Source organism: Ixodes scapularis, unplaced genomic scaffold (genome assembly GCF_016920785.2).
Source record: "Ixodes scapularis isolate PalLabHiFi unplaced genomic scaffold, ASM1692078v2 PGA_scaffold10__122_contigs__length_95168666, whole genome shotgun sequence".
Classification (NCBI taxonomy): Eukaryota; Metazoa; Arthropoda; class Arachnida; order Ixodida; family Ixodidae; genus Ixodes; species Ixodes scapularis.
Genome location: NW_024609836.1, coordinates 71,610,075 through 71,635,447, shown reverse-complemented (window position 1 = coordinate 71,635,447; position 25,373 = coordinate 71,610,075). Strand labels below are relative to the sequence as shown.

The 25,373-nt window shown below is 46.8% G+C and overlaps 1 protein-coding gene across 3 annotated transcripts; it reads right to left on the bottom strand.

Annotated features, from left to right (window-relative positions):
- Positions 1 to 2,087: 2,087 nt before the first annotated feature.
- LOC8031766 (synaptotagmin-14) lies at positions 2,088 to 25,083 on the bottom strand. Of its 3 annotated transcripts, none has more exons than XM_042288674.1 (12): positions 24,759 to 25,083; positions 23,140 to 23,316; positions 22,004 to 22,162; positions 20,283 to 20,530; positions 17,253 to 17,465; positions 16,305 to 16,416; positions 15,448 to 15,605; positions 14,780 to 14,969; positions 11,526 to 11,641; positions 8,884 to 9,048; positions 7,348 to 7,468; positions 2,088 to 2,272 (listed from the first exon to the last, which is right to left on the bottom strand). In XM_042288674.1, the coding sequence occupies exons 1-11, from the start codon at positions 24,772 to 24,774 to the stop codon at positions 7,436 to 7,438; spliced, it is 1,587 nt and encodes a 528-aa protein (XP_042144608.1). In that variant the 5' UTR covers positions 24,775 to 25,083; the 3' UTR covers positions 2,088 to 2,272; positions 7,348 to 7,435. The 3 variants fall into 3 exon arrangements, with proteins under 3 accessions (XP_042144608.1, XP_042144607.1, XP_042144609.1); XM_042288673.1 differs by having other exon boundaries at positions 20,283 to 20,533; positions 24,759 to 25,078; XM_042288675.1 differs by having other exon boundaries at positions 2,108 to 2,272; positions 22,028 to 22,162; positions 24,759 to 24,882.
- Positions 25,084 to 25,373: the final 290 nt, after the last annotated feature.

Genomic DNA, 25,373 nt, shown 5'->3' with positions numbered 1-25,373 from the left:
CAGTGTTTAGGTCCCATCATATTAGGATTAACTTTTCCCAGACTGATATAGCATGAAGAACACCAAAACATCACCCAACCCATAAAATTCATGCAACGTCCCGCTGGACGTTGCATAAATTTAAAGGGACACTGACACCCCCCCAAAAAATATTTTTCATTTTTTGCCAGGCGCTTCATTATGGTGTCGGAGGACTACCCAATTAATATTTTGCAACAGAGTAGCATATTTTTTTAATAAAGCCAAAAGACACAGCTGCTCGAAACCGAAACCCGACGGAGGTCGGAGAAGTGGAGAGAAGAGAGTGGAGTGGCGGAAGTCACGTGGCTACACCCGACCGTGTTTTTTTTTTTTCTTTTTTTTTTTCTCTCTCTTTCTTGTAGCAGACGACATGCGGCGTACGGGAACTGTTCGCCGTGGGATTCTTTTGCAGTTATGTATGTTCCGCTCGTTGTTCTGTACTCCAAGATGAGTTGTTTTGTACATTGAGGAGTTGGAGATGAGTAGTGAGTGCCCGTGGTGAATTTTGATCGGCTCCGAAAAGAATACACCCAAGATGTTGCGTGAAGAGCTGGCTCACATGTCCTGCGTCCGAAACAGAAGTGGCATTGTGCGACAGAATTTCCGAAAGATCAACGGGATCGGGACCAATGGCTGGCTGCATTTCCTGTAGACCATTTACGGGCACCTCGGAAAGCGGACGCTACCCGATTTATATGCTCCTTGCATTTTGTGGAAAGTGATTACATTGAGTTCGCAGGTGTCAACAAGGAAATCCCATACCATTTAATTCAGCGACGTGTCGTCCACAACATTTGTTTCTTATTTTTTTGTTTCTTCAGTAATAATTGTAAAAAAAAAAAAGAAATGTAAACATCAGAAAATATTATTAAAAAAAAGTTTCACGAGGGATCGAACCCGGTCCTGCCGCGTGTGAAGCGGACGTCTTACCCACTGAGCTACTGGCGCATGTCGATACTGGGGGATCTCTTTCCTTAGTAACAATTCAGCCGATAAACTGTAAGTTGGAAAGTTTGCTGCCGATTTTTCTCTAGCAAAAGCACTCCAGGGTCGAAGTCGGGATGCACCACGCATTGGCGACATTCTCACCTAGTAAAGAAATCGTACGCGTGCATATTCAACTCGAAGTAGACACGTCGCGCTTGACGTTTGCGCGAGCGATGTCTTCAGCCACAAGAAGGGAGTGACGGCTCGAAGACGTCTTCGTGCAAATCGGCTTGGTGGTCGGGCGTGTCGTACGGCATGAATACCAATCCTTTTGAACAGTCCCAAATTTCTCTTTTAAAGGCGGACAAAATTCGCCGGTACCGCGAACGACAGTTGTGAAATAGAGGTCCCACGCCCGTCGTCCGCTGCCATCGCCGTCCGCGCGAGTCCCACGATACGCGAAACGACGCACGCACAGAATGCTTCCGGTTGTCTGTGGAACTTTTTTTTCAATCAACGTATTTGCAGGTTTTTAGAAGCCACAAAAAATGGGTTTCATATTTTTTTTCTATTTTTAATATTGAGTGTGTCCCTTCAGTGACCCACGACTTTGATTAAATTTGGTGGTCGCATCGATACCTTAGAAAACGGCCCGTGACCGCGGAAAAGAGAGTGAGCGAGACTCAAACCGGCCAGTTCTTGATCGGCGGTTTTCGGGCGGAAAGAAACCGAATTTCGAGCCGCAAATTCTGTTCTGGGTAGTTGAGCTCTCATATGTCACGTACAACTAAAAACCTCGGCGAGCATAAATACCCTGTCAGTGTCCCTTTAATGGGCTGGGTGATGTTTTTCCTTTTTTTTTTCTTTTCTATCTCTATCTATCTGGGCCATGCCTCCGACAAGATTAAGCAACCTTTATTTTACACGAATCGCAGCGTAGCAATCAAAGCGATCAACATAGGCAAAGCAAAGAACTGACAAATGAGTAACGAAGATACCTTATCGTTTCACAAGTCGGTTCATTGTGTCGTGGGTTCCGGCCCTTCGTCTCTAAGTATCTGTCAACCCTGTATTTACAAAAAATTATTACATAGTGCAAACGAGACAATGACAGAAAAAAGGCACACATAAGACAAGAATCGGCACTACGTGTCGTCGTGCTATTTATTTATAACTCACATCATCATGACGCTGGGAGGGGCATTGAAAAGCCAATGCTGCAATAAATTGTAGAGAAAAAAAAACAACATAAAAGCTTACCTTTGGATCAGAAAACTTGCCAAAAACCAAACCATGCGAAAACGGCGCAGGAACCAAACCAAACCTGAGACAAAAGGGGAAAACATAAAATCAGTCGAGGAAAGAAGAAGTGACAAAGACTTCGAGTAGTGTCAACATTTCTCAGAATCTTTTAATGTGCAACAGCTGGGTCGAGAGGGAGAGGCTTTGGGGGGCGAGAGCTCTGTCCCAACCAACCGCCAGAACAAAGGCAGCAAAAGCAGGTAACCATGGTAACAATGAGAAAGTCTTTCGCGCACGGACACGCACGCAGAGAGAAACATCGGCCGCCTCAGCACCGTGGCAGCCACAAACCGCTGATGTCAAACCGAACAGCTCGTGCCGCCAGTAACAGCCAGTACCAACATCAGTGATGGTGCTGCAGTCACCGACACTTCAAGCGCGACACTGTGTGACCTTGGCAGTGTCTCTAGCCACCTGACATCAAACACTTTGAATTGTGTTGTACACTGCTTGCACCGACGTCGCATCAGCTGCAATTGTGGCGGTCTTGCCGCTCAGCAAGTCCTTTTTGTGGCATACATTTCGGACCGCTGAATTTGTTTTTCTACGGCAAGAACAGGTGAGGATAAAGAGTTTTAGTAGATTGTTCCAATACCTCTGGTAACAATACCCGATAATGACACAATGCGCACACAAGGGCGTTGGCGGAGTATCGGGTATTATTACTGGAGTTGTCAAAACAATCTACATTTTTTATTGACCACCAGCATGGTTCAATGACATCACGTGCAAGCCACGTGTTGTTGTGAGGCTGCGTTTATGAAAGTAGGATTAAAGTGTTTTCCTATATGTCTCCAAGTGGAAGTGCGCTTCTTATCCTTAAAATTTCTGAGAATAGGGGAATTCAGCGGACGTTAGGACTTCCGCCAAAGTTGTGAAAGCAAATCTCATACGACTCCAAAAATAAAACCCGAAAACCCGGAAACCTAGCAGCACATATTGAAAACCATTTGATTGGAACCATATCACCTCGAAGTTTAGGAATAATAAAGAAGCAACGTAAACATGCTCTTGATATAAATAACTTCTTGCTCCATTCATCTGTTTGCATAAGCAATTTAACGAAGGTAAGGCAATTCCAAGCACGCATTAATTGAACGAAGTGGCAAAGTTTTGCAAAATAATTTTTTTGCCTAGTTTCTTGCATTACATGTGCCACACATTTCCTCCTCTCCTTCAAGCTGGTCACACTATGCGACGCTTTGTAGTGTCGGTGACCGCAGCACCAGCGCCACCCGTACTGCCGCTCCCTCGGGAGACGGGCGCAGCTCACACGCAAGACTCTTCCAACAATGCTCCATCTCACGAAGCAGTAAACAACAGGCTATGTACACAGCCAGCAAACAACGCCGGGCAAGACGACGCGCAACAAGCCCGATTCCAACTTTTGAATATCCATCCATCGACCTTACCATCCCTCAGAAAGCGGGCGTGCCAAGACCATCGCAAGAGTTGGCGCACGATAGGACCGGGATCTCAACTGCCTCCACCTTCAGCTTGGCCTATTGTTACTTTAAGCATGTTGAACAGGAACTGAAATTTTGGGCCTGCACATGCTTACAAATTTCTTGATTACTCGTTAAAGGGATCACAAAGGGAGTTTTATTGTTTGGTCAAATAATTCTCGGAATAAATCGTCGACGAGCGGAAGATGCAAAAGGCATGTCTATTTTTTGTTTCAGGCGGTATGGTGGTATTTTTACCCCCAATTCTGATCGAAGAAAGAATCGCGTCTGTGAGAACAGCGGTCGTAACACAGGGGAAGACAAATAGAAGGAGCACACTTCGTTGGAGGTGTCCCTACATCGTGTTGTATCTTGGGAAGCAAAACGGTTTATGTCCTTAATTTGGTGCTGCAGACGTAATGGGGATTCAGATAATCGGCCCCTGCGCCCACAACGAGACGCACGTTTCGTGCTATCGAAGGCATCCACAACAGGCGCCGAATCGAAAAATAGCTCTTGCCCCTTCTCTTGAATTGCACTGTAGAACCGATGCTTCAGGCTGGAAACCGTAACACTTTAATATGCTCCCATCATACTGCGCAGAATTCAATTTCAAAATTTTTTTTCATAATCCCTTCAGGCAACTGATTCAAAATTCAAAGCTCACCCGTAAGCGTAGCACACCGCATCACATCTTACAACAACACTTTCAATGCTCTTTCCTAGACAGAAAAATAGTCTTTTAAGTGCGGCAAAAGAACCGTCCGAGTTCCGCCATTGATGACTGCAACAAACCACGAAACAGACAGCCAAAAAAAGAAAAGACGCACTGCGGGGACACATTGAACGACAGGTTCACACCGAGAGAAACGACCAGGGGAAAGAGATTGTCAGACAAGGTCCTTCAAGAGACGTTGAGAATCGCGTCGCAAAGGAACGATCTCTCCACAGTTTACACTGGAGCGGCCACAATGACAAGGGTACAACAATCGCGCAGGAACACTCAACGTTAAAAGAAGCGAATATAAGCGGGAACTCGCGGCTCGATACAGGTAAATGACAAAATGATAGGTAAACGAAAGCTGCCTCCCTGACAATGCTTGCATGGGAATCCCACTTGAACAAACAAACCAAGTCCGATTTCACTACAAAAAACAAAAAAAACACGAGGCGGTTGCGGAAGAAGGAAGTGTGTCGGGTTAACAGAGATACTGCTTCCTGCAGCACTGTCTTGTTCAACATGAACCTTCCAATGCATAGTAACAGGCAGCGGGAGGTCACTCAAGGTCAAACGTAACGACAGAGTCACGCGTACGTGGTCAGCTACTTTGTCCCTGGTTCAATTGAGCGAACAAAAGAAATCAGTTCCCTGATGCTGGAATTTGGGGAGGAATACCTAAACTAAGAAGATCTAGATGTGCAACCTATTTAGAACTTGACAGATCTAACAAACAGTCACAATGTGGGTACGTAGCGAGTGCTTGTCAGATATCGTGACTAGCATGGTAACCAAGAGGTATACAGCCTCATGTAAAACAGAGACAGCAACTGGTAACCAATAGGTGGCGCAAGCTACTGCCTGTTACGAAGAGTGCAGTCGCTACCGTCCACCCAGCCATTGTTTCTTTCTGGTGATCACAAATTTCACGAGTCTGCATCGGAAATTTGCATTTCTGCATCGGAAATTCTGCAAAATCTGCATCGGAAATTAACTACACTAGGCTGTCATCTTCTTTTCATCTCTAGAAAAACATTCAGCCTTTCGTTTTCAAAGTTATACAATCCTTCAAAAATTTAAGAGAGTCAATAACACAACCAAAATACAACACTGAATAAAACCAATATTATTATTATTATGTTATGAATCTTTCAGCTCAACACAGCAAAACAGTGGTTTAGGAAAAAGACGTTGCTCAGGTGATCATTCCCACAGAATTGTTTGACTATACTGATGCGACTTACATCGATATACAACTGCGCGAGTTACAGGGACATTAATTCTTCGTACACTGCGTGTCGCCAGTTTGAAGAAGCTAGGCACGCAGCATGCAAAAGCACGAATTTCGAAGTACTCGTGGCCATATCTCGACGCAAGGTGGACAAATGCCACTGCTTGAGGTGGCCTTTGGGGGCATGCCATATACCATTCTCCTGTAAGCTTCAAAAGTATGTGCCATCTTGCAGCTGCTGCATATCGCCCGAATCCACCATAGTTTGATCGCATACCCGAGCAAGTATTGGACAAGAGCACATTGCATCAGCGTTCGGCGTGAACTCGGCTCAGCTTGTACGAGAACAAGTGCTGTGTCAGCGTTTGGCAAGGACTCAAACCAATCACATGCTTCGTGCCAAAGAAATGGCGACCGCCAATGCAAAAAAAATTAAATTAGAGTATTTGCAACAAACTGCATAATCTGATTTCCACTGTCCGCCCACTCAACCCAGAGACAAAAACTCCTCGTCAGAAGACATTACACCTTGAGGGCCGGGGGATAAGACACTGCCCTTCCTGGGCACACACTCCAAAAAAATACCTGCAAACCCGAGTGCGGGACAACGAGAGTGATACGCAGCTCTGTTTTTTTTTTATTCGTCTGCTCCCATAGGGACAACCACCAGCAGGGCTGAGCATCTCTGCCGGAGGCGAGACAAAAGACGTACATCGTCCACGATGGTTGGCACTTCGAAATGTGTGGGGAGATGGGGCGGGACAAGAGGCCTGGGAAAGCCGTCGTCGGCAACACCTTTTCGGAAAGCGCCGCGGCTACGCCGGGGCAGGCGTGCCACCGGAGTTTGTAAACGGGCCCGGTGCTCCCGACGGTATTGCAATTTACAGAAGAAACGGCGCTGCCTCTCCGAAACGTGCACAGGCAATGCCGCGAGCAAAGCCCAAGAACTGTCTGGAATTTCTGCCTTCAATTCGGTTGTCGGGAAACAACGGCAGAAAAGGCTGGGAGCGAAGTTCCACGTTTGCAGTCTGCGACTACTGCTGGTGAAATGGCTCGCGTGTGTTAGGGCGAACAGTGCGGAAGAACGCTTTTACGACATTTTGTCACCTTAATCGAGGCAGAATAACGATAGACGTTTGAACCAACCCCATAAAAAAAAAAAAAAAAGGCCAGGAAAAAAATATTAACAACTACATACAGCATCTCAAACACGGTGTATTTGAACACAAAGCTGTGTGTGGTTGTTTTCTTTTTTTTTTTTTTAATTTTATCCTGGTCTCCGGCTTATATGAAGTTGGCTCACATTCCAGTTAACCTAACACGGAAACCTTAGACTCGCTCCAACAACTCGGTGCTATGGCTACGAATCCTTCTAACACTGCTTCTTTGCAACGCTAGCCACAGATCGCAAGCTGCTATCATAGCTGTCCAACTGTCCACTACGAAATTTGGTGACAGCTACTCATTTCGGCGTGTGCCCCACGAACACACGGCGCTGCCACTGGAAATCTCGGGCCTGACCGACCCGTGTTCTTCAACCAGGCGCAGACCGCGTAATGCCAACCGAAACTGCTGCACACAGACAACTGGGAGATGTCGGGATCCGTGTGGGGCAACTAGACTGGTTGGGGATTGGCCCGTCTTAGTTCCGCCTCTCCGAACTAGGCGACAATCGACCTGCACCGACAGGACAACGTTCTCACCCTTCCTTCGGGATGTCGGTGTGAGGGAGACGGGACAGGCCGTGGCCGGGTTGGACGACTTCGCGGGACATTTACGTCGCCCTTGGGATTAGGTTTCCAACAGCACATGCCATCTACACACCTGCGCAAAGACCGGGCAAACTTTCAGTTTGACATACCGCATCTACGCGAACTGAGGAGATCTCCAGCTATTCACTTGTAGTTTGTACACTCTGTGCACTTTATCCCCACTGGTGCAAAATCCATAAAAACAAGTACTGTGCGATTCTCTTGATGTTAAGCTCCCTAGCTGACTTTAGGGTAGCTCAGCCATTGCGTTCAACGGCTTCTAGCACATAGTTTTGTTTTGAAACTTTCACGGCTTTTGTGCCTGTCACGCATTCTGATTGATTTGAAGAAAGTTCTACTTCATTATTCATTACTTAGCCTCACATTACATTCGTGGTGTTATTCTTTCTTGCAGGAAAATACGCAAAGTTGTCCCTCGCATTGCAAACATGGTCATGCTAGAATTTCATGTCCGTGACATCTTCAGGAAGTTACATATCATGAACATGAAAATAATGAACGCAATTATCTCGATGGCAGATGTTGAAACGGGTTAAAAGAGAGTCCCTTTAAAGAAAAGGACAATTGCTTTTCAAGCATTAATTTTTATTCCCCACTACCAAAATTACTACAGATCAAGTTGGTACTGATCTCGGAGGTGTCACACTACGCTCGAGAAGGAGGAGGAAAGAAAGAGGGAAGGGAGGATGGAAGTGGAAAGGAGGACCGTCGGGGAGGTTCCCTAGGGGTTTGTTTTGGGTTCGTTCTGGGGATCGCGGTCTTTTCACCGAAATAGTCCCGGCAGAAAATACACAATGCTTTAGAGGACTCGGGGGATGAGATGAGGTTCGTTTCTTTTGAGTTGCCACCTACAATAAACATTTCATAGTACTACAATAAACATTTAAGTGTACTACAGTCACGGTTTCGATTTCGCATAGCTGCTTTCTTAGCATTTCGAATTTGGGTTGTTTCGTTATATTATTTCAAAACATGAATTATAGTTTTCTGGGGAGGATTGGCTCAATCCTAGGTAAAAATTTATTCCCCAAACTTATTGAAGAAGGGCTGCTCCTATTCCGCTTACAAATGAAATCGAAGCGCTGAGCCGAAGGTATTAAACATATTGACCCCCATACTTGACTTGCACCTGCTCGCGACAAATCCGGAAACGGTACTTCTAAATCTCCTAGAGCGCCCAAAGCACAGGAAAAAAAATAAATATTGCAATCCAATTCGTCTGCTAACGAATAACACTAAGCGACCAGCGTTTAGTCAAACATCTATTTGCTTGTCAAAAAAGCGAAGGTCTCCGTTCTATACTTGCAAAAAGAAACAAGTCACCACAACAAGTCTCCGGGGGATCTCTTTCCTTCTCTCTCTCGAGCGTAGTGCAACACCTATGAAATCAGTACCATCAAGTTCGGTGAGTGTGATGAAAATGTGCAGTCAGTCCCCGTGACGGTCTCACACCGGTGAAAAGCCTACCTGCTCGCCCTTGCTCTCGCGCATGTCGCTCCAGTGCGACAGCTCCTCCTCCCCCGAGCTATTGAGCCCCAGAGAGAACCAGCCAATCATCTCTTTGCGCTTCATCGACCGCTTGTTGTACACCGACACCATGAGCGTCACGTCGGGCAGCTGGAACAGGGCCACCTGCGCAGCAACGATGGGAGCGCCGCACACGCTTAACTAAGCGATACAACAGTCATGGGCACGCTACATCCAACTCGGTGCAGAGGTCTCTTTTAACGCAAGGAATCGGAGAAGCAAAAATTGTTTAATTGACAACACCACCAGACACACGAAGATGTCAACCTTCAAGGCCAGAACGAACCAGACACACACAAACAAAAATTACAAACCACCTTGCACCGAGAGTGTTCTTAAAAAAAAATTCCAAGGAAGAATATTTCGGCGTACACAAATTGACAGCATGCCTGCTCATATCAGTCTGAGAAGTTAATTAGAGTTCAGTACCAACACTCTGTGACAGTTGCGACGGTAAAGGCTGGTTCACACATTTCTGTTTGGGTGTGCTCAAATTCACCGTGCCCGCTTGTGACTGCTTACGATGGGAGAACATACTGGCACCATTTATCAAGTATTAGACTGAAAAACCTTCAGTCTAATGTAATACCTTCGGTCAAGTGCAAAACCTTCAGATTAATGAAAAACCTTGTCTATTTTTTGTACGTGATGGGGTGCATGAAGTGGAGACTCCACGGTTTCGACTTGAGTCACTCCGTCAGTCTCTCCACTAAACGGACCTTCAGAGCACCTCTGAACAGTTCGTGCCCTCTATGTTGCATTCTTTCCTTTTGCTTTTCTTGGGAAACAATGCAAGATGGCTGGCTTGTCGACAGAGCAGAATGCATAAGAAGCTAATCTGATGCTGCAGCTGCTCAAGAATGAGCTTGTGTCGCTGTTGGCTCTTTATATCGCCTGAATTTGGAACTGACGCAAATGCAACTTATCATAAGCACACCGGAATTCAGCTGAGTATGTATGTCTATTGCCAATAAAGATAACGTTGTGAGCTTTATTTTGCTTAGTCGACACTTCGGAAAAAACACGGGTATGCAGAGTCGGATCCTGAAGTTTTTTGTACACATACTGTGCACCTTATCGGAATGCAGAAGCTGTGCTGCTTTATTTAGCTAAGCGGCTGCAGAATCATTTAGTGAAACTACCTCAGCAATAAAGAGTGCAAGCAATGTACGCCGCAAACAAGAACCGCTGCATTCTCAAGGTTGTGGGGATTGTGATCCCTCAACATTCTGTCGCGTCAGCGTTTCGGCGCGCCGTGACGGCCGCGCCGACGTAGCGAGAGGTGGCGCTGCTTACCACTGTGAGTGGCTTCCTCCTCTGCCCCTTTGGGGCGATTTCCGTAACGAACCCCCGCACAAAGGAGATCGACGTGTCGCTCCTTGATTGGCCACTTCGCCCCCGCCGTTATCTTAAAACGAGCGGACAGGAGTATCTTTCTCTCTTCTTCCTGGGATTCGGCGGCGGCGACAAAGGGGGACCGTCCGGCGCACCGGTGAGCGTTTACCTCGTCCTTTGTACCTTTGTGAACGACCGTTCGGCCGTGGGCGATCTCCACACCGACGGCGTTCACCAGCTTATAGCCGCTGTTTTGTTGTTATTTGTTTCATTGTAAATAAACAGAGTTTATCAGCGTTACCAACGTGACTAGTGTCTGTTCGCGCTCAACTAGCAGCATGCCACGCGAGTACAAACCCGCTTCGTGGTAGAGCGTCTCGCCGCGAACGTGGTACTCCCAAAGGTATTGGCCCAAAGGAGAACCACAAGGTTCGACTCTGCTTTGTGCTTGCCATAAACACACATCACAGAAATGAGATCAAAAGAACGCAAGAAACATCTGGTGGACACCAGCAAGGGGAAGTAACAAACAGCGTTTACAAAGCTATACATGCTTACGCGTAGCAACTCCAACGAAAAAATCGACATAAGGATGCAGACAATTAATTTAACAAATTGCACAACACTACCAACACATTCTCACTTTATCATAAGGCCATACGATGACATGAATCACATTTTGTTGCTTCTGCAATGATACATCCATCATGAAATCTATCGCACAAACCAACAGTACCGAAATGGCTGCCGAAACAAGCGTGAGCCATCCGTGATCGGCATCCGCTCTCCGCGGGACCAGGCGGAACTGTGTCACTCTTCAGGAAGAACTTTATAACTCCACAATCCCAAATCTGAGGGCAGAGAGCTCTAGAGTTTGACTGGAGTCACGATCACTGGAAGTGCACATGGCACGTTTAGTGCAGGGAGTGACTAGAGCCATGACTCCAAGTCTCTACTTAACACACCCATCTTTTCACCATGTACATGTTTTAAATAGCTCCGACAATATTAGAAGTGACCATTTCTCATAGATGCATGGTGCATGGATTTTATCTTGCAAGTTGAAATTCTAACCAACGCTCCAAATAAAAACCAAGTCGCCCGTCACAAAGCAACCAAACTGGCTTCAAAATGACGGGGGTTTTGTTTTTATTAAAACTGGTTAGAATTTAACTTTATAGCGGGCAATTTTCGAGTAAACTAAAAAGTTATCTTAGGTTTGTCTAGATTCGACCAAACCGTCTCACCTGAAACACGAAAGTCTCCTTGAAGAGAGGGTTGGGCTGGCCCCGGCGCACCGAGGTCTTGCTGCGTGCAATCTCCTGCCCACTCGACGACATCAGCGTCAGCTTCACAAAGGTGTCTGTCAGTAACAATAACAAAAACATACTGTGTTATTTTTTTTCACCCTACCTTACCCTTGCTTCATCAACTGATATACTACCAGAGGGCACCAAATCTGCCCAAAGCTAATTTTCAAAATCAAAATTCTGCTCGGTAAAGTGACAACGCTCTGCTCACTTCTATCTGGATGAGCATTGTACCAACATGCAGAAGGGCGTCCGCCCGAAACGTCGTGTATACCTCCTTGTCCGCATATTTTTTCGAGAAGCACAACTTTATTAGTTGCGATTACGTGCAGTTGTGTATACACTGTATGATGCATGTTAAAAGACCTTAGACTAGCAGTCTTACTACACCGGGAGGCAGATGAACTTTTCATTGCTCAGACTTTCATGCAACAAATCGGGTCTTGACAACTACTTGTCATCACACTACCGTAAAGTTCCGAGAGAACGCTTTCCCCTGAAAGACTGCCCATTCCGTTTTTCTGGCTAAATATCTGGAACATAAAAATTCCGAAATATCACCCACCCCCCGATTTCCGTGAGACGTCACGCAATGTCCGACGGGAATCGCATCAACTGCGCAATTTGCTGCACCGGCACGTTTGACAAGCGAGTTTATAGCGGATTCCCGTGTTTTTGTCCAGGATCTCCGTGCGTGATCTCGATTCCACGCGAGTTGGTCCCGCGTGTATATTGCATCGTAAAGTATGATTCTGCTGCGTTCGCGATCTGCGGTATTTGTTCCTGTAACATAAGAGTTTGTGGTGGATTCCTGCCTTTTTGTCTGCGATCTGGGCGCGCGATATCGGTTCTCGTGACAGACAAGTTTGTAGCGGGTTCCCACGTGTTTATTGCACCATAAAACTTGCATCTGCTACGTCCGCAATTTGTGGTATCCGTTCCCGTGAGATGCGAGTTCTCGGCGGATTTCCGTGGGTCCTTAGCACCGTGAAATGCGAACCTGCTGCGTCCGCAACCTGCGGCATCCTTTCCCGTGACACAGGGGTTCGTAGAGAATCCCTGTGTGTTTATCGCATCGTGACACGCAAATTTGCGGTGCCCGTGATCTGCGGTATCAGTCCTTTGCTTTTATGTGCGGGCATCTTCTTCCTCCGAGTGTGAACATGAGCTCCTTTTACAGCGGAGCTGTTAAGGGCTAGTTTCCCCAGTATCACGTCCGTGCACAAACAAAAGTCGACATAAAACTCCGGACGGCTACCGCCACTTAAGAGCGACGGCGGCAACCTTTCCAGTCTTTCCACTCTGGTTTTCACCAGAGTGGAAAGGATGAATTTCTCTAGGCGTCGTCCTAGAAATTGTTCTTGAGGTCATCCTAGACGTCATCCTTGAGGTCGTACGAGAAGTTGTCCTCAAGATCGTCCTAGAAGTCATTCTTGAGGGTGTCGTCCTAGAAGTTTTCCTTGAAGTCGTCTGTTGGGTTGTCCTCAAAGTCGTCCTGGAAGTCATCCTTGAGGTCGTCCTAGACATTGTCCTTGAAGTTGTACGAGAGGTTGTCCTCGAGGTCGTCCTAGAAGTCATCCTTGAGGTCATCCTAGACGTCGTCCTTGAGGTCGTCCAAGATGTTGTCCTTGAGGTCATCCTAAACGTCGTCCCCAAGGTCGTCCTTGAGATCGTTCTAGACGTCGTCCTCTAGGCGTTGTCCTTGAGGTCGTCCCAGACATTGCTGAGATAACAGTTTTGCTGGTCCTGCATCCTCACGTGAAGTGGAAGGGCTCTACATTTTTACATGTTCCATCCGCCTCCTATGATTTTGTGGTATTTGCCTTCGCAAGCTGCCGGCTGCGCAGTCAAATTCCTCCCCGGTCACGTAAACTGAGCGCCGCCACGAGCGCGCTGCATTGCATTCCGGCACGATGTCACACGAAGTCACACAATTGTCTAGGCTACCCGCTCTATCACCACAACCCCAGACCACCGATTGACTGGCACGCGGGCCATACCGTAAACAACTTTATTTGTGCGATTTCAATATTTCGCTAATTTTGCAAAGCATACCGTATTTACTCGCGTAATGAACCCACCCCCCACTTTTGTCCTTGAGGAAATACTTTTTTTTTTTTTTGTGTGTGTGTATGTGGGTGGGGGAGCACCCCATTTCAAAAGTTGGTGTGTTATATCTGTTCACTTTATTTTGGTGCGATCGGCGGTGCCGTAGACAATCACAATAACGTAACATCACACCGTTATATATCAAGCAACGATGCCAAAAAGTCTAAGAACCATGTTAAACAGTCTCCGCGACGCAAGCGCGAACGACGCAAGTCACAGTTTAAAAAACGTGCCTTTTCGTGGCGGAGCGCCATTTGTCGATTGCAATGGAAAGCTCCTTGCTTATAGCGCCATGCAAGCGCGACAGTATGTAAAGAAAGTAACAAACAACGTAAAATCGCCGCCATTTCATCGCTGCTTCTGTTTTGTGTGGATTGTGTTTAGTTTCAAGTTTCCTCTCATGGAGAACGAAGTTCTGGATTATGTGAAGAGGCTCTGCAGTGAAGGCTGTGCAGTGGGACACTGCACAGCCTTCACTGTGCTGATTCAAAACCATGCGCGGGCCACAGCCAGAAATCACGGCATTCCTGCTTGCGATTTTTGAAGCCAGCAGCGGTTGGACAACGAGATTCATGCACCGAAATGGGCTTTTACTGGTTACGTATATGTAGTGTATGCGCTTTTACTTTTTTAAAAGGTAAGGTTTTATTTAATAGCGAGTTTCCTATCTACATCGTGATATGAAATTTCAATTCTTATAAATCTGTCGCAACTTTTTTTTTTTTCTCCTCATCCTGCGTAATGAACCCAACCCCCCCACCCCCCCACAAATTGAAGTTTACTTTTCTGAAAAAAAGGTGGGTTCATTACGCAAGTAAATACGGTATATTGTTGAATATTTTGCAATTGGTATGCTATGTATCTGGTACCACCAGGTGATGTATTCACAAGATCGATTTTGTTGTACTATATTTTTTAAACGCGAAATTCGCGAATGTTGGGTCCTCACGAAAATTAAATCCTTTACGCTACACGGCACACCTCAGAGTAACAGTAAATGTTACACTGAGGCTTCTAGACGGTCACTCTCCGAGTCGAACCGATGAGCGAGTGAAGCAGTAAAGCCGACAGCCAGCACTGACCTGGTGCCCTGTTCATGGCCACATTGCGGAAGTGGCTGCCCTTGATGACCTCTGCGGCTAGGCGTCCCGTGGTGCCGTTGTAGGCCAGTCCTAGCAGCAGCTCGGGGAGCCCTCCGTGCTGCATGGACTGCGTCGAGCCTGTAGAGTCTGACCGGGCCAGGCTCGAGATCTCGCACTTGGAGTCCCAGTGCTGTGCAGAGGACCACGGCAGCAGAAAGCAGAAAGACCTTGTCAGCATGCCCACTAAAGGGCACAAGCACGAAGCAGTTAGCTAAAAAAATGGGAGTGTATGTCGGCTAAGATCCCACGAGTTGCTATCTTTCCCCAGAAAAATAGTACAGCAGTCATGCAAATACTGCTCCATTAAATGTTGTAATAAAATCATACTTTTCTCATCCATTTGATGATGCAACCATCTGTTCTGACAATCTGCTGCCACATTTTTCCCTAACTTTTTTTGCATCAATGGTAGCCTGCACAGATATCTAAACAAGAACATGCAGCTTTAAATTCGTGCAGGTTCCCACAACTAGACTTGATTTGATTGCCTCGTATCTCAATTTGGACAATCATCGGGCAAAATTGCCAGTGGCCAAATGACCAGTCTGTTGCATCAATGATAGGCAAAACTCCCCCAGAGTACCCGGCTGAACCGGGGCTGAACTCACAGCCAGGTTGGAGCGAGGTTCCAGAACCAGCCACAGGGTGGTCTGCTGGTCTAGCCCAAGGAAAGAGAAGGGCACCACGGTCTCTCCAACCAGGTGCTCCCGACGCATACGCTCGCAGCCGTAGAGCCGAACTCGCAGGCCCATCGTGTTCACCTCCTCTGCGGTGAAAAACAGCACTCTGGCTTATATGCACGCACCCAGCCAGAAAAGCTGCAAGGTCCACAGCACATGAACTGAAAGCTTACTCCTGTCAACTTTTGCTTGGACAAGCATTTCAATCCTGTGCATTTGTGTAATCACTACCTCCTGATGCGCAACAAGCCGCACTTTCGCGGTTAGTTCCCGAGATCGCTTCATACGACTGACAGTTAGCGCTGATGCAGGATGTGAACTGTGACAGGAGAGGAGACAGCATGTGTTTAAGGGCTGGGATACTTTAGAAAAGAGTGACAGAATGGCACGAAAAACCGTCCAGAAACGTGCGACAACAATTTCAGGGGAAAATTCATACAAAAGAACACGCAATTGAGGAGAAAGAATAAAATTCCAATTGTCACCCAACAAGAATCAGACCCACAACCCCAAGATTCTGATCGCGGTGCGGCAGCTATTTTGCTATGCCAAAAATGAGAGGCATGTGAGAAGCGCGCTACTTGCCACTCCATATGACCATATCACGTGATTTGACGTCACGAAAAGATTCAACAGAGCAGTAGGAGTGGGGAGGCGAGTGCAACCCACATGTCCCATGTGTATTTGTGGGATAAAAGTTAATCAAGCATAAAAGCACATAACCGCATAATCATGTTTCATTGGCTGAATCCCTGTCCCATTCCGAACGACGGCGAACGGCTCACCGGGACTGATGCGGCTGAAGGCAAAGCTCTCGTCGAAACGGGTGTCCTGGCTTGCCTGCCGGATCTTGGTTTTGAACTTCTGCCGCTTGTGGGGGAGCAACAGCAGACGCACCTAGCACACACAAAGGTAGGGACGCGCCAATATGTTACATCCGAATCGCGAAAAAGAGGTCACTTACACTTTGTTTTATACTCAATCTGATGTTCAAACTTTTTGCCTACTTGATTTGATCAGACACTCGGTTGAAAAACTACATGGTTGTGTTCCATTCCAGGGATAAGCAGTGAAAAATAAGAGCTGAGCAATCCTTTGGATGTGGCCAGGAACTCCACGAAAAGTCGACCTGACTATCAATGTGCAAATCACGAAACGAAGTTGAGTGACATGAGAGCCAGCACTGCATGACAAGCTCAGATTTCACAGTGCGCTCCCTTGGCCCTGGAAGTTATCACAAGTCCATTTATCTCTCAATAGAAAATTCTATAGATGTTTTAAAGCATTCTACAGTACATAATATATCTCAATTTAAATGTTCAAAGAATTACACTTTCGCTTGTTGTGAATATGTTAATCCCATGCGTGGGTGTGAGAAAGGCAGCTTTTCCTGTAGTATTTTATTGTTTTTAATCCTTTAGAGGCCCTACCAAGAAGCCAAGAGTATCAATAAAAGCTTGTAAAATATTAGTATTAAAATATTAAAATCGAAGTATTTTAATAAAAATATTCTAAAGGAAATACTCAAATCCTAATATTCTAGTAAAAGTTTTCAAATAAAAAAATATTATAATCAAAATATTTTAACAGAAATTTCTAGGTATAATATTCAGGTCAAAATATTCTCACCACAATATTCAAATTGAAACTTTCCAACAGAAATATTTTAAATTTGCTGACATTCTTGCATACCCAGTGCCAACAGCGGTATGAGGCAGGCCTACGCGACTCACCTGCACGCTGTTGGCGCCACCCCGGTCTCGGCTGGGGAGGTCGTGGGCACGCAGAACTCCCACCGTAAGCTTGCGCGAGGCTGGACTGTAGTTGAAGGTCAGCTCCAGGGCACCGCAGCGGGTGGTGGACTCCGACGGACCCACATCTCCTCGCAGTCCCGTGGCTCCGACGCAGCGAAGCTCTTCCTCGGCCAGATCCAGCAGCATAGGCTCCTTTCGAAACATTAGGTGCCGCTGTTAGCCCTCGAGCACCCAAGCTCAAGAGCAACGAATCGATGAGTACCTTTTTTAAACATATAGCATTTATAGTGCCAGCTCTTAGGGTTTTCATGCATGTGCTCACATAGTTAGCCTCAATGATGATGTCGTCACGGTGTTCACGACAGTTGGTATCAGGACGTGAGACTGGAGTGGTGACAAGGCCCAGGAGACGAAATTCTCGGGTCATCGTTCTTTACATGAAACTGTGATGTCACATGACACTGTGAAGCCATGCGACACCATGACGTCACATCACACTGCGACGTCACGTGACACAATGATGTCACATAAACTGTGACGTCACTAGACATTGTGACATGACGTGACATCACAGAGGACCTACGAATGCTCTGCATTCAGAGCGCCTTTGGGATCTGCTAAAGAAACAGAAAGTTTTTCTTCTTTCTAAGTGTAATCACCACCAATAATTGATTTAATCATCGTTGCAATATGCCCCATACCTTCTTTAAAATTTGAGTAGAAAGTAAGAGCCACTAATGTTAGTCACACGGACTTGCCACCGTGCCTACAGACTGGCTGCTATTATAAAAGAGCTATTTCATTTACCGATACTTCCAGTTCATTTAGGGTTAATGTGAATGATAGAGACAACTGGAAGATTTCTGGTTTATATAAGGTAAAGTAACAAATATTCTCTTCTTATGCAATACCACCAACTGAAGCCCATAATCTGTCTTTAATTTTTCTTTTAGCTTTCACATGGCACATCTTTCAAGCTGGCACAGCACATTTTAGTTTATATTTCAACTATATGAATATTTACCCATACCCAACACCATTTCGAGTTACCTGTATGCTAAACATTTCAATTTCTGAGCTATTTTTCTATTTTTTTTTTGTGCTACATTATTTTACCGTCCCTCCCACCACTTAATAAAAAGAAAAATGGTATGTATGAATAAAATCAACAAAAACTGCAATCCCCCTTAGGCAAGCATTGATCGCAATGAGCTTTGTGATGCAATCAAAACCATTCAAAATTAAAAAGAAGGACACAGTTCTCTCCACTATTCTACGTTTTCATCCTCATAACACCGACCTCTTCGAGCAACTCAAACCACGGAAAGAATCTGCAATATCATGGCGCGAACCTCCTGTGCTGATTGGCTGCTCCTGTGTAGAGAGCCTGTATTTCAAAGTTTTCAACTGCTCGGCCGGGGTAACGTGGTTTATGGGCCGCGTTTGTAATAAGAGCAGCGAGCAAGTGACAAAAATGTTCATCGTCTGCAAACATCTCTGCCCCTCCGACCGCTTTCCTTCTCGCCACACGAAAACGCAGCACACACACACTTGCGACCTGTATCTGCAGGAGGCATTTGCATTTAAATTGCAAATGCTCACCACGGTCCAAGATGGACCCTCTCTTCAATCTAGGCTCTCTACACATATGCACACACGCGTAGCTGCCCGGCAAGGAAGATGGCGAGCGGAGAGGCCAAGCCAAGCCTGGAGACACCACAGACTATCCGATACTTTCGCCTTCCCCTCGCAGCCCACGTTACAAACGCAGCCCGTAAACCGACCTCGATCGAATGGTCAGAAACGCCCTCAAATCTAGGCACGCCACCTCGACTGGGTTCCGAGTACAGCGCTTGCCACGTGTCTTCGCAGGCGTGCTTACGATCCCGTCCCATTCGTGCGTCAAAAGTGATCCCAACTGGCGAAAAACTGAGTCCCAGGAGCCACCGTGTCAAGCCGTCGGATGTCGCGGACACAAGGGTTACTGTATTTACTCGAATCTAACGCGCCCTCGATTGTAACGCACACCCAATTTTCAAAATCCGAAAAAAAAAGAAGAAAAAAACGCGCGATGATCTTGATTGTTACGCGCACCAGATTCTGTAGGTTCGATACAGAAATGAAACTTTTTCTCACTTGGAACAACGAAGGTTTATTCCAAATGCTTCAATCTTGCGATGAAATTAACGGCGCTGTCTCTCGCCGGCAAGGTCGTCATCACGACGCCTGACCGGGGCAGCGCCCATGGGGCGATATGCATCACTCGTCACCGCTGTTGGACGACATATTCTGCAAGCGGGTCTTCTATTTTGGGGAATCGGCCCTTCTTCAGTCCACTGAATCCCTTCCGCGTTGACTTGCTGGCCAAAATCCTTTCTTTCTGCTTGCACCAGTCCCGCACGCAAGTTTCTGGAACACTTAACGCACGTGATGCCGGCCCGATTTCCATCGCTATCCGCGCACAATATCACTTTTCTTTTGAATCCAGCATCATGGTGAACGCAGCATGTGTCTGCAGTGGGAACTTCCATGTTGATACGAACGCAGGAAACACACGACTACGCTAAGCGCAGGCTACGCTTTAAGCCTCTTAGCGCATACTTGATCTCTATGCGCGTAATGGAGTGGCCATTTTGAAATGTCGATGGCAATATGGTAGCACAGTTTTGGGTCGCACTCGATTCTAGCACGCATGGTATTTTCGGACCTATTTTCCCGGAAAAAAGGTGTGCGTTAGATTCGAGTAAATACGGTAGCGTCCTCGCGGTGTCCCGTTTCGAACCTGCCCCGGTTTCTGTCGACTGCCTGGCTGCAGAGCGACCTACAGCACAACAGACGTCTGCCATGTCTACCGTTGCCACTACGACAACGCCGGTATCACGGCAGGCAAAGGTGTGACACTTCTTTGACGCAGTCGTCGCGGAAATCGAGGAACCGCTTTTGAGGAAGCGGTGAGCATGGCAACAGGGGACGCAATCCAGGCACAATAGTTCGAGGGAGGCAACTCACGTCGGTGCCTCCGCATGCCATGAGGGACAGCGGGGAGTCCTCGGCCTTGAGGAAGGCGCCGTTCTCGTAGTGGAGGGCGCTCCGGACCGTAGCCGAGGTGGACACCTGGGACGGCATCCCGCCCACGGTGCGGGAGCGGTGGCTGGCACCGTCCTCCTCATCCGCCGTGTCGGCGCCACTCGACGCCCCGCGCCCGCTTTCCACCAGGGATACCAGGTCAGGCTGCGGCAGTTGGCCCGCCCCTTTGCCTGCTGGCGCGAGAGCCCGCGATTTTGAGAAATGTGACGTAATGCAAACACACTAATATTTTACAACTGTAGACTTCCAGAAAAAAAAAAAAAAAATGTAAGCCTAAAAAACCTGTTTTTTCCTATGCACATGGGGGAAAAACCGGCATAAATCATCTGATCGACACTGCAACTCGTAGACGGTACAGCATTAAGCAAAAGCGTGAAACTTCTATAAGATGAACGCCCGAAAGCAGATCCTGCAGATACGAGCAGTGTCAACTAGACAGTTCTTGCCGTTTTCTTACCTGAGCATAGGAAAAAAACAAATTTTTGGAAGCTTAAATTTTATCCTAAAAACTATTATTTTTTTACAACCGATCAGCACTCAGAAACATCCTGTATACCATAGAATACTGCGCATCCGCCTATTCCAAACTAAGCGTCCATTCCCAAATTTGGTTAAGATTTCAGAGAATATGCACAGTACCTTTATATGTAAAATTGATCACCGGACAGGCGCACATGCCCCATTTTTTCGCGATTATCTCCAAATTTTGAGTGGGCGATTGTCCCGTATTTTACGGTAGTTTGAACGGCGACCTGCAACCAATGCCCAGGATGCAAGCCGATACTGCTGCGTGCATAGCTGAGCTGGCGGCGCGCGCGGCTCCCACACGGATGAGCCAGGTTCGAATCCCACCGGTATTTTTCATTTTACGGTTTGGCACTCCATCAGACAGTTTCAGTACATGCTCGTCAGCGATTGTGTGGGTTAGTTTAGGACCATTCTCAACTCAGAACATGTGTAAAAGCAGTCGAAGTGTGCTGCATTGAGCCTGTCTTTCGCCGAACCTGCTGCTACGCCGCCATCAATGCTTGCAAAGCCAGATTTTGCGTGCCACAAGTTCGCCCCATTAAACTTTTATCATTGTTTTGTCACTCGTCATCCGTGAAAATATAAGATTGTTCTTTTGTGCTAAAATAGTTAACACCCCAGCTCATTCAGAGCTGGAAAAATATGGTGGCATGTTGGGCCTTTCTTGGGGATTCAGGTACTACTTTTGAAAGCCTTATATAAATAAAATGCTGAAAACTATTTGAAGTGCAAACCATGTTACATTTACAAGCACCACTCACTTCTCCAACATACCGTAAAAAATGAAAAAAAAAAAAAAATATGAGCAACAGTTTATTCTACGCATGCCAACGAGTATGGCGCACATGTCAGGGAATGGTCAGCTTGCCATTCTCTTGTTTGCTGGGTTGGGAACTGAGACAAAACATAGAGATGGTTGAAGGTAGAAGGAAGAATTTGGAATTGGGGCCTCCTAGAAGCCTTAGAGTGGCAGTTGACATGTCGCTGAAGAAATGCATCACTTAGCAAGAGGTCGGCTGGCACTCGAGCCATCCACGAGGTTCTTTTACAACAGCCGGAAACTCCTTCTTCTTCTATCGGGGCCCACTTTTGGTTGGACTGATTGGGTAACTTGCCTCCCATGGGCTCAGATGACTGACCCATGCAGGACACTCTCCGCACTGCTGCACTGCCAAGGAAGCCACTCTGCGTGCTGGCCGAATGATGCAGCTGCTGAATCACTTCCTCGTCGCTGTCTGTGGATGACTCGGCGTCCTCGTACGCAAATGCGCTGCCTGAAACCGATCGGAAAGGTTCGTGAGTCAGCTTTCAAATGCCAGACTAAAGCAGAGACAAGATGTACGGAATTAGGAATTAGACCGGGAAGGAAACGAACCACAAGGCATCAGAACTGGACAAGGACTATGCTTCAATTCACCGTAACTTGGAGAAGAGCAAACACTGAGGCCCTTTCGAGCCAATTGGAGCAATTGGAGCGGAAGCAAGGCACTTTACAATCTCTACCAAAAACACAGGGACAAGAGCACAACTAAAGCAGTTGGACAAGAGGGGAACGAGAAACTCCCCTGTTACCCTGACCTCCTTTTGTGCGTCCCAGACTTCTTTCCTAGAAGATTAGCCCGTCATTCGAAATTCATACAAAAGCAGCTCTCCTTCTACCGCCCGTAACTTCAAAAGCACTGCGTGCAACTAGCAAGATAGAGTACAGCCACCTGTCTTCCTCCAACAGCTGACTGGCTCGCACGGGCCGTAACCTTCGCCGTTTGCCAAGTCACAGTGAGACGGAGTATAGGAAGGGTAGACCAACACAAGGTTGTAGCTGCATTGTCCTTTATTACCTAGGCAATGTTCAAAATACATTCTGAAATTCTCAATGGACGAATCTCATATTTTGTAGGAGCAAACCTGATTTCTTGGTTTCTAACGAGAAGTGATGCGCAACTCTGGTTGCAGAAACTGGTCTACGTCATCCATATGCACATATTCATAAAATGGGAGTTATTTACTTCTCATACGGAGAACAGCAGATTTCCAGGAGCTTTCAACAAACCATAAAAAGGATGGCCCAGGCGCAGGCGTCTATGGCTTCGTCTAAATTGTGTTTCAAAGCATAGCCACCAATAGCCACCTCTCAGGGTATTCGATTAGCCTTCTTCTACGCCACTTTACTTATGCGAACGTGAAAAGTTTAGTGATGCTTTCCCGCATGCACCCGGCGGTGTAAAACCAATGCACAAAACAAAGACTTCACCTAGATCCCTGGCTGCCACTTTCTTCTCTTTTTCACGTGGTGTCGGTGCGACATCGCAGCAGGGAAAGCCACCGACGGTGGTGAAGCACAGCTTCTTGTTCAGGTAGAGGTAGAAGACGACCAATACCACCAGGATCATGCCGACGGCCCCCAGGAATGCCGTCGCTTCGGTGGGAACTGCACAAAAAATGTGCGCACGCACAGAAGCCATGTCAAGAGCCTCTTCGACAGTTGCAACAAAATCAGTTGGGCATCTCGTTGCCTCGGTGGCTCCGAGGTACCTATGGGTACCCAGGTGGCGGGTTTGAATCTCGACCGAGAAAGATGCCTGCAATGTGACGGAGGCTTATTGCGGAAAAGGCGCCGTGTAACCGAGATTTCGGTTGCATGTCAAAGGATTTCTAGGTGGTCAAAATTAATATTCCCAGCCCGCCGCTGGGGCATTTTAGATGCCCTTTGTTGGTTTGGTAAGTAAAACATCCAAATTTGACTTCTTGACCATGCATCTCACTGAGAGCTAGAGTGACTCAGCATTTTGAAGGTTTTAATGCACATATCTATGAGACAGCACAGGCCCTCTATCTCATAGAATGTGTGCAATTTATTGTTGTATGCACACTATAAGACAGCACAGGCTCCATATATCTCACAGAGTGTTTGCACAATCCAGTGTGCATGTGTGTACATCTGGCTAAATATAAACATGGCTGTATCTTAAGAGTTCTGCAAGTACCTACAACATGGCAAACAAAGTTTAGGGTGGTATGTTATACGTTGAAGGGTGCTACAGCTCCATGCAGCGAGGCCAAGATTTTTAGGCAGTGAGAGCTAGGTGCGAGATTTTACTATTCATTCTTGAGATGCATTTCACGACTTGTGCCAGATGCAGTGTTCTACGTGTGTGAGCTCGCAACTCGTGCACGCGAAGTCTAGCAGCACTTGAAGTCTAGCCAGGAACGGTTGCAGGCACACTGCAAACAAGCTGCAGAGTGGAGTGATGCAACAGTTTCGCGCGGCCTTTAAAATGCGAGCTCCGATTTTTAGGCGACGATATCAACATTATTTTATAACACAGCACCCGTACGAGCTCCATATCTTACAACTCTTGCGAAAAGCGCGAGCTCGCGCGGCTCAAAAAAAAAAAAAAAATGCATTGCGTACGTTGCACAAGCGCTCGAGTACCGAGGCATTAACCAGTGCTACGCGGTCGTGCTCGTGCCTTCCACAACACTACGAACGACTTGTAAGGAAATACTGTTTAGAGCAAAGCATGCAACAGCTTGTCCCTATCCGCGCGTCCTGTAGTGGAACGAACTGCTTCGAATTTTCGGGTCAGTCGCAAGCTGACGCCGCAAACGCACGCGTATTGTCGCAAGCTCCCACCGAACCCGGTTTTATTATTCCATGCTTTTATCCGGGCAAATAATCGGTTGAATTTAAGATGCACTCATAGGCTCGTCTTCCGAGTGCAAGCATATAACGCCTTTTATTTGTGTTTTATTTACGCAGAGCTCACCTAAGCCTAACACTGCGAGCGTTCTGCGTCGTGTCCATCGGGTGCTACGGTAGCGGCTTGCACGATGGATAAATGCAAAGGCCGGGTTAAAAGAGATTCTTACCTGTAAGCATCTTCATGTTGTTCCACGCGGTGGCTCAGCGGCAAAAGACCCGACGAGCCAAGACTGACAGTTGACACAAACGAACACAAACAGAAACCATCTCACCGAACCCCATGAACGAACTGATGTTAATTGTGATGCGGCGCTGAAGTTTCACTGGTTTCACGCAGAGCTTCTTGGTGTAATCCACGAGGTAGGGTGTAATCTATCGTAACACGGCAATATTTCTAGGGTAGTTGCAGCGATAGACGTGCTAGTTCTGGGACTGATACTACCGCATTCGAGCTTCGCTAGGCTTTTTCTTACCGCGCTGCGCCTCTGGCCCAGTTCCTAAATTGGGGCTACCACAATGCCGCTTTCCCGCAGCGCCTCTGTGTGATGGGAGAAGCATGCATTGCATGCGGGCAGGGGAAATATTATGGCTATACTATATTTTTTACTTCCATGCTCATCTGTATGTGCGACAAAATAAAACAAACCATACAAAATTTACACAGCTTGCCAGCAATGTTTACTTTCAAATTGTTAAGATATTAATGTTTTCTCCGCACCTTTACAAATCGATTCCATAGTAAATCTATAGATACAGGGCCCAGGATATGTAAATATTTTTGT